The 10441-nt window shown below is 35.8% G+C and overlaps 1 protein-coding gene across 1 annotated transcript; it reads right to left on the bottom strand.

The window, feature by feature from the left end:
- Nucleotides 1-4473: 4473 nt before the first annotated feature.
- On the bottom strand, nt 4474-8355 carry LOC150090834 (homeobox protein Hox-B9-like). The gene is made up of 2 exons (XM_090374634.1): nt 7719-8355; nt 4474-4787 (listed from the first exon to the last, which is right to left on the bottom strand). The coding sequence occupies exons 1-2, from the start codon at nt 8353-8355 to the stop codon at nt 4474-4476; spliced, it is 951 nt and encodes a 316-aa protein (XP_090230760.1).
- Between the last annotated feature and the right edge of the window lie 2086 nt (nt 8356-10441).

Genomic DNA, 10441 nt, shown 5'->3' with positions numbered 1-10441 from the left:
ATATTTATTTTGACTGTACATTAATTTATTTATTTATTGATAAGAAATATGACTGCTTTAGGACACCAAAAATACATAAATCATTTGTAATTCCCAAATACGTTGCATAATTTTTCTTTTGACCAGAGATAAAATCATTCTTTTAAAAAATATATTTATAGGATGTGTATTAACAAGAAGTGTCTGTTATTTATTTAGAATGTAAATAAATTCACATTCAAAATAAATAAAAATTATAAGAAACTACTTCTTTGGGACACCAAAAGGAAAAAATAATAATATTAAATAAATAAATCATGTTGCATGATTTTTGAATTATGTTGCATGATTTTTGTAATTTTTTAATGATACGATTTCCTGTAAAATAAATAAATCATGTTGCATGATTTTTGAATTATGTTGCATGATTTTTGTAATTTTTTTTAATGATACGATTTCGTGTCTTAAGTCCATTCTTCTGATTCGCATCCTCTCAATACGTTTCACGCATAAAGGATCACAGAAAAGACATCGCAAGTGACTGAAAAAGCTTCTGCAATCTGTTTAGTCGATTTTCAATCACCGTTAAGTCCATGAGGATTAATTTAATAGCAAGAATACAATCGATTTACCAAAGCCCAATACAAACTCTGCAACGTACCGGTAATTTATTGCGAACTGATTTGCTACCATTAGACATGTATAATGTCCGTATCGCAAGGGGAACAGCATCACTAAGTTCCGACGCTGAAAAGATTTATGATTACAACTTCCAAGTTTGCTTCCTCACCCAGTAATTATTAGTCATTTCCTTCAATATTCCGGGTCTGCCACACCTCTCTGACTACACATAAGTAGTTTATGGTGGCAAACTGTTAGCTAGCATTTCCGATAAATTTAACATCAATACGGTTATTCAACTTCCCCAGTTATGGATATGAGCGCACAATTCTAAGTGACAACTCTTGGAGTTTAGTGGTTTCTTTTTTTTCTTCTTTCCAAGAAACCTTGTAACAAGGGGAACTTTGTGCGCTGCTGAACTTCCACAAAACCCGAAGTCTTAAGTCATTGTGGCCACGTACAATAAGAAAAAATCTCACTTCTTAAACTCCCTTTCCCGCGCATGAAGTTTCCGGAGATGGAAATAACATCGTTCTTTGACGCCAATCAGCCATCGTCTGCTCACCCTACCTTATCTGCCACATTTTGCCGTGTTCAACGCTATTACTTTTGTCAAGTCCCCGGATAGCGGCATGAGCAAAGTAAAATTTATGTCGTGTGCTCTGACTACTGCGGCCGGCACTCACAATAGCGCAACCAAGGGATAGCACAACTGAATTGTACTGTTGGAACAGGTGGGGAGGGAGGGAGGGAGTTAAGGAGACAGCTACAAGTCACTAGTGGAGGGGAGGAGAAAGGGGGAAGCCAGATTTCGGGTGAATTTGCACTACTCCCCTATGCCATTCTTTGTGTGCAGAACAGAAAACACTCACACACGTACGCGAACGGGCATCGATTATGTGAAGTGCACCCACTGCGCATGCGTATATCATTTAAGAAATGTGGTGCCCATATGGTTGTTTGCTAAACTGCGCGATACTTACGCCATCTTCTGGTAGTCACTGTTGCGGCATATGAAACAGGGTCCTTTCAGAGTATTGAGGAACTGAGCTGTTGCAAGATTTTAAATAATTATCTATTAAATTTCCTTTATTGGATTACATGGACATAGGAGTCTGTGTGTGTTCAATGCATTTCGTTGCTATTCCATCAATACGTTTCATATGTGCACATCAGCATTGTGTGATATATGTAAACTGTTCCCTAATTAATAAAAGATGTTGCAATGTACCAAGAACTTTGCATTCCTAGTATAATAATGCAAAATTGAATCTCTCTTTCTGCATAATCAAATATTTTTATTTTTAAAAGAGATTTTTTTTTTTTTTAAATTAGTGCAGTGCAAAGTTAAAAAAACCAAATGTCAAGCTGATATAGGCTTATTTAAACAAAAAAAAAAAAAAAACCTAGTGTACACTTTATTCCAATAGAAAGTTTAATTAAGAACCTCTTATATTGGTCATTGTTAAAGGGTTTGAGAAGGTGTATATATATATATATATATATATCGGTGCTTCTTTTGGTGATCGTTGTTTTAACTACAATTAAAATTGATATATTAATAAAATTGGTGTTTTAATTATAATTAAAATTGATATATCAATTATAAATTGTACTGCTTTCGTTTATTTAAGGAAAAATCATTTGACACACAGAGATCAACTTTTATTAAAACCAACTCACAATACAAATTGATACCAGACACTTTGTACATTAAGTCCACAAAAAAGCATGCACCATCGAAATGGTCGACAAGGGCCGCACAGAGCATGCAATAGGATCATAGATTCCAGCAAGATCCTATTTGTTTCTCCTGTTAGCCACTGGCCAAGATGAGCTCCTATGATAGCAATTATCGTACTTAAATCTAAACTTGTTTCAACTGAACGCTCATTTTTTTATATAACCAGATGTTTTCTTATTTAAAGGTGCAAAAAAAGATTGAAATCATTTCAACTCATTAAAAACATATATACATATTTATCTTGTTAATTTAGAAATACAAAACTGCATTCAAAATTGTATCCGTTTACAATATGTTCGCTAATACCTGTTTACATACTAAGCAAAATAAAATATAAACTTTAGTGAATAATAAACAGTTGGACATCAATCAATTTCCAATATATTTTCAGTGGTACATTTAATTGTACAGAGACGGATCATATCAATTGAAACAATAATCTGGAACATGCTGGCTGACTCAACTTTCTTGAGAACATAACAGATAGACTACACTTCACAATATGACAGTCCATGTTCATGTAGGTAGCCTTTTTTAACCATCTATACATACAACTCCAAAATGCTCTCGCCATGGCTTCAGGAGAAATTTTCAACGATTCGAAAGATCTTAGATCTCATTGTATCTATTATTATTGTCGCATTGCTTGGCGTTCATGGCACATTATATAAACAAAACACAGAGGTAGCTGTGTATTCTGCAAATTTAACAGTTAAACTGAATTCACCGCTGCATCTTCACCTCCAAAACTGTTTTCGAAATATCTTCCCTTTACTACATCTTAATCCCTATTTTACCATAAGTAGGTGTTGATTTTCAGTCGAGATTTATTGATATTTCTCAAATAAAGTGACCAAAGACTTCCTTAACATTTCGTTGTTTTAAAGCGTACTTTCATTGAAACTTGGGTAAAATTTAAAATGCACACTCAGCGGGGTATCACTCCCACTGAGTGTGCATCTTAGAACGAAGATTTCTTAAATATATTTGCATTAGTAAGAATTTAATTTTATATAGAAACCGAATTGCAGTCTATTCGATAATGATCGATACTTAAATTAATAAAATTTAATAAATATAGAATTTTTAAAGTATAAAATTGAAATGTGGGTCAGAAACCTCCAAGTACATTCAAAATATCCGAAAATAATTTTCTTTCTTTTATTTTACTATCTATTTGAAACTGTACTTGTATGTAATGAATTCCCCCAAGACTGTCGATGTCCCTATCTCGTATATTGTGATATTTTATTCTTTTTTAAGAATGTTTCTGCCCTTCTTTAAATGTTTCTTCGGCGCAATTATTTCTTCGATCTGTAACAACCAAGCTGCTGATGGACAGCCGAAATATTGGCCTACATTGGACATTGAATGTATCGACTTGTAGATCCTTCCTCTGTCTACATATAATAGATCATGAGGTCTAATACTGTTGGGAAATGCATATTTACAACCCTCAACTTCCGCATGTATCAAAAATTTAATGTATGCCTTGGGAATAAGCAGCAATATCTAATGTTTGGGGGAGAGGGAGGGGGAATCCTCGTCCTTGACCAGGACCATAACGAAAATTGTATATACAGTGTTTCTTACAGAATATGGAAATTGCCAGCGACGAACATTATCTAGTAACAATAAATTTATGAAATAGTGGTCGACATCTGGTTAATCTATGAGATTAAATCAAATATACTTCTGTATTAACCACACTGGAAGCTGATTTGCTTGGTATTTTTACCAAGTAGACGAAAAATAAAAGCTAAATGGTCTGGTGAATCACTTTACATCTTAAGAAGTACACTTATAAAGGGAATAAGACCCACATGTTTGAATTCTAACGTCTAAATAACATTTAATCATCGGGAACAACAGCTGGTTTATACAATTAGTAGTACAGATCACGAAATGAGGGATTATATGTTCCATGCTATTATCTGAACACCTTCTACTTGGATATCTTGATCGAAGAGGAAAAAATATTTGAGAACTGAGAGCCTGTCGAGACACCAACATAAACAGTCGGACACGCACTACTTTCGTCAGTTAACTTCTTTCCAGGGCGAGCGCAGACAGTGGATGAAACTGCAGTTTCAGCTCAGAGAAACAGTCTCCCTGGAGTGGCGTACAGTTCATTTTGCAGCTGCTGTAGTGTTATTTGGCGTGCTGGCAGAATTACTTGTATTTGTGTTGTTCTGATTGTTTTCCGCATTTCTCTGACTGTTCTTCTTGCTTTTCATCCTGCGGTTTTGGAACCAGATTTTCACTTGCCTCTCTGTCAGGTTCAAATTCCGCGCCAGTTCCCAGCGTTTTTGCTTCGATACATAAGCGTTGAAAAGGAACTCTTTCTCAAGCTCCAGTGTCTGGAACTTAGAATATGGTTTGCGTTTCTTCCTCACAGTGACATTCCCCGTCCACTCAAGGGGGTTGGTGGCAACTGTATCACCTACTAAAAGAACACAGAGGAGGGAAGAAGAGAGGAATAAAAGCGTTCTTAGGTTAAAATTTTTATTTCTCACAAAAACAGGGGTGAAAAAAAAGTTTATAAAAATCATTTTATAGCTAATCATAAAGTATAAAAAAAGTCTTTATCTATCATATAAAAAATACAACCTTGAAGGAAATGTCACGTGATTTTCCTTTAGTAATATTCGTAGGAGTATTTTAAATCTACAATATACTAGCACTGCAAAGGTATTTCAAGGGATATTTTTGGTCTTTTTAAAATAAACGCTTTTTATCATTTATAAACTCAAAGAATTATAAAATAATATCGAATCCAAATGGTTACGTATTTTTTTCGCATAATCGCAGGTTAAATCAAAACAAATTGGAGGACCCCGCAAATCTGATCAGAAAGTCTCCTGAAGAATAAAGATGTGGTTTTTCTAGATTTTGGTCTGGAATGCTGGGTCTGTGGAACTTCCAAAATTCTCTTAAACGAAATTCTCTTTTTACAAACGAAAAGCTATTTCATAAAGCTTTGGTATACATTAAGTTTTAACTTTTTTTGTTAATTTTGATAATACACTTTAATAATTTTGATAATACACTCGCACCGTGAGATTCAACTTGAAAATCATTTCGAAGCCAAATTTTCTCTTAACCTTGATTACCTGGTCGATTACTTTATTGACATGGAACCTCTTAATTTTGATTACGTTTCTTTCAATGCGTAATTCACGCCAAAAATAAAATTTGTTAAGAGCTATTTGGCCCATTCGGTATTATTGATTTAAGAGAGCGTTTACTTTTTTATTGGTGTAAAAAAAACTTTTGAAAAAAACCCCAGAAATATTAGAAAAATTTCATATTTTTCTTATTATGTAATAATTAAAATAAAGATACAAAACTCCTTTTTTTTCCCTATTCTACGTTTCTGATTTTTTACTTTACAAACTAGTTATATATAGCCATTACATAATAGTCATGGATTATCAAAGTAAAATATGTTGATTTAAGCAAAATTACACAGAAGAAAATCATTTTTCTATTATTATTATTTTTTTATTTTCATAAACTGTTTAGTAATTGCTGATTTAACATTTTATACAAATTGTTCTTAGCACTGCATTCTTTACATTTGATATAAGCGATGGTTTTATTCTAAATAAATATAATTGAAAACAATTTTTGTATAAATATAAAGATATATAAATGAGCACAATTAAGAGGATGTTTTTGTATTATATTTAACTTCTCAAACAACTTAAAACTTATTGGAACGAATGATAAGCATGACACTCTCAGCATTAGTGATTTTTATTTTGTTTCAATTCCAAAAAAAAAAGAAAAGAAAAAATAGAAAAGAAATTAATAAAAGCAAGTCAAAAGGTTCAAATTTAATAATTAGTTCGCTACGAACTAATAATTATACGCAGTAAAACTAGAAAAATATTATAATTATTTGATAGATATTAACGAAATGTGTTGCAGTTTAATTAAAAATAAATAAATAGAAGTGATAGAAGAGTCAAAATATCAAAACACTTTGAAAGTGCGAATTTTAGTACTGCAAAGGTATTTCAAGAGATATTTTTGGTCTTTTTTAGAATGAAATGCTTTTCATCGTTTATAAACTGAAAGGATTATAAAATAATATCAGAACCAAATGTAATTACCGATCACATAATAATTAATTACATTAAATATAAATTAATTAAAGCAAATTAAAAAATAAGAACTACTCATTGAGAGTTCAGATATAGTTATCATACTCTAAAAGTAATTATTTTTAGCACATTTAAAAATCCCCATAAATAATAACCTCGTCCTGAACTCGTGGAAAGAGAAAGAAGAATGATCATTAAAACCAAGGATTCATTAAAACCAGGGATGATCTTCAAAACCATATTTGGATTAGATAACTGGTTCAGATCCAATGGAAATGATAACTTTATGTCACGTTAACACTTTTTTTTGTCTAATTTGAAACAAATATGATAAAAGGGGAGAAAGATCAGAATATGACAACAATCCAAGAAGGCTAGAAGTCCAGTTTTATGGTGATGGAACTTGTCGAAAATGGTATTCCAACTAATATTCTACCATTATCTTGTCCCTTATAGAAATATTAGACGAATAAAGGGCAAAAAACCAACCTATTCATTATTGCCCAGAGGGATCTAGAAATTTTATCTTCCAAACTGTGTCACTTTTATATTAAATAATATTTCGGTTAGGGAGAGTGACGTTGGTAACTGTCGATCGTCAGTCATGAACATCTAATTTCGTATCCCTAACTCCCTCAACATAGCAACTACCGCTGCACACAGAAGCTTACGGAGAAAGCGGTACTGGGGCCATAAAGCTCGCTTCACTAGACACACACAGTCACGAAGCTGGACAATGACTCACAGCTTGAGGGAGAGGGTCAAACCGATGTCCCTTTGGATGGAGAAAGACAGATGTGACGCCTAACAACTATTTTATCCAAACAGAAAAAGAAAAAAAAAAACTACTAAAATGAGTGAAACGAGAATAAAACTCAACTTTTATTCAAGAAGACAAAAGAATTTAGAAGAAAGAGCAACCATATCGGTAAATCCGTAACTGGATTCCACATACAAATCTTATACCATCATCGTCTAAATAAAGTTTCTTATGTAAGATACAAACAGGGGTCATTGAGGGAACGGACCAAACTCCTCCCCTTCTACATAAAAGGTACACTTGTGAAGCGCTATAGAAGGGGTGGCATTTACCATTTTATGACTATTAAAAGGTTACAAAACAAGCGACAAGGGCGCCACTGACTTTGTGGAGAAAGACGGCATCAAACCTGGGACACCACGCGTAGCTTTGAGACTTTATTAACACTTTTATGGGGATTTTAAATGCGCCACGCTGTACGTAGCTACGGTATACACAAACTTACCCGTACCTGCCGGCACGTAGGTTGGCGGTGCATGGGATTCTGCTGCGGCGAAAGTTCGTAGACTGTAGCCATCTGCGTGGGGGAACCCATCCATTGGCGCTCTTGTCCGATCATCAGGAAGGTAAGCAACGGACTGTGGCGGGTGAGGCTCCATGTGACCTGGCACACGACCACTGTAGGGAGAATAATTACACCAGGTTTGCGGTGCAAAGGTCTGACATGTGTCCGTAGGAGCCACGGTGCTCGGACCGGCACTGGGGAGGTCGTAGGTGTTGGACCAGAACTTAATTGGAGGTTTCCTGTCTGCTGCAGCTCTGGCTGCGTGGTCATTGTAGTAATACCCAGATGTCATGCCTTCCCGGACATTGCACAGGGTCTGGTTGTACTGGGGATGGCTCTCGAAGGCTGAATGGTTCTCCGCGTAACCCCACGGCTGACCGCCGTGGCTGTGTCGTATGACTCCTCCGCCGCTGTCGACGCCACCACATTCCGGATGACCGTATGACACCGCCAGACTGGTGGCAACTCTCTTTGCAGGGATATGCAGGGGTCCCGGTTGAAGGGCAGGCTGAGCAGATGGAACGACTTCCAGACTGGAACGGCTGTTAGAAGTGTCCTCATAGAGACTTCCGTTCATCATACTCAGTCCACTGGATCCTCAGCTGCTTGGCCTTAGCCTAGAGCATGATGATAGTCACGTGAGAAAAGCACGTCACAAGCGAACAAATAAATAAAAGTACATAATTTCTACGAACTTCACAGAAAAGCAAAAAAAAAAAAAAAAACGCCTAAGGGTGGGGATATCTATTTGAGTGCGCTTACTCCCTCCTTTCCCAAGGCGGGAGAACCATCACGAAGACATGCCATCCGAGAGGGCCACACTATCTTAAATATTATCGGCAGCCTACGGACGTACCCTGTAGGGAAAACACCGGCACACTTCGTGCTTCCCAGATTGGGCGCAATCCGTCACGTGACTCGAACAGTCATTAAAAGTAATATATATGCCTCTGCCATTGAGCCCGGGATCGCTGCACACACGAGACACACGCGAGGTTCAGATGCACGCTACAAACATCCGAAGCATACACACAAACACGCCGGAACTTGTTTATTTTGTCGAAAACAATTGCGGCCGAACAGGAATGCGGTGAGGTAACACCACTGGAACTAACATTTTTGAAGAGTGAAAAGAAGAGAGAGAAAGAGAGGAGGGGAAAAAAAAAAAAAGTCACTTAACTGAGGCCCGAAGAAGGGCTTATTCGACAGTTACACATTAGTTGTCATCTTATTGTGGCATGCAAAGAATGATATGTGTTGCCCTCAGGGTTTCTAACCTCTGGCCATCCGTCAGGATGTACGGCAGCAACACATGTCTCAGCCAGCGCGAACTACTCGGGCGATCTAAACCGCGACTAAGGCAGACACCGAAGTGTTGAACCTATTCACAGACGACGCGACTGAGCTCCAAACGATTGGAGAACTTTCCGTGTGCGCAGACGTAACACCAGTACCTGTCAGCACATAATTCTAGCGCCATCTAGTGACAACTACTAACTTCTGTCTGGAATTATGCGTGAGTTGGACATACGTATAGCCATATGGTTAGATCCACGTAGCCAAAATCAAAATAAATAAATATTTCCTTAACTGTTTGATTGTTTTTAGAGTGCAGAAAAAAGTTGTTGAGTTTCTAAACTCTGTGATTATTTGTGCGCAGTTTTTACGCGCAGAAGAATGAAGAAGAAATCGCTCTCATCATTTTTTTATACAAGCCCTTGAAAGTTTAAATGCTTTCTTCGAGTGTCGCGTTGTAGTCGATAAAAATGCGATTATCTATTCATAACCGTGACTGATTATTAATAATATTCGACAGTACAGAATAAACGAATTCAAAGGTAATAAATTAATATTCGAGTAAACTAAAATCATTCAAAGATGGCGAGCAGCTCAGTGGAAAATCATTTAACATTAATGCACTCAACAGATACATTACAGATCATTTAAGTTTCATACAGCAAAACCAATTAATGGAAATTAATATTTATATATATATTACTCTGAATAGTTTTTATATAATTACTTCTAAAATTTATTGAACTATAATTATTTTTTAACATTTTGTAATAATTAACATACTATGTATAGTGTAGTTGGCGACCTAAGATGGTGCCAACTAAGAAAATTTTAAGATTTCAAACTGTATTATCGTTTCTTACGTTCATAAGATGATTGAAATTACTGCCTATAATTCTGAAGTTTTGTTCTGGTCATTTCTGGAGTTCTAGATTACCACCAAGGCAACTGAAGACAAAAGGAGTTAGTATTTCGTGTCTGTAAACTAACTAGGTTCTACAGCCACTCTGTCTGTCTTGGTGATATTTAGTACTGCGATAATTTGGAGAAAAACATCTGTATCCTCTCTTCATAAAGACTTAATAAATTCCTTCAAGGTTTGGACCCTAACCTTTCCATATCGGTGGCAAGTGACCTAACCAGTATCCTGCCATGGAGGATAGTGGTTAGTTCCTTAACACCCTTTTGAGTTTTAACGCCCTTCGAGGATGTTAAACAGTAACTTAGACGGTCTTGAGCTGTGGTGAAGAGAATTAATTTCTGATTTCTCTCACATTAAGAAACTAGCCTTAGAACACACGCAATGACAGTTTCAGAAAAAGATCAAAATGCAGAATGAAGGAGAGACTACGATATAATAATTAAAT

The sequence above is a fragment of the Mastigoproctus giganteus genome, chromosome 1, assembly GCF_048544385.1.
Source record: "Mastigoproctus giganteus isolate SK-2022 chromosome 1, ASM4854438v1, whole genome shotgun sequence".
Lineage (NCBI taxonomy): Eukaryota > Metazoa > Arthropoda > Arachnida > Uropygi > Thelyphonidae > Mastigoproctus > Mastigoproctus giganteus.
This window is presented reverse-complemented; position numbering and strand designations above follow the sequence as displayed.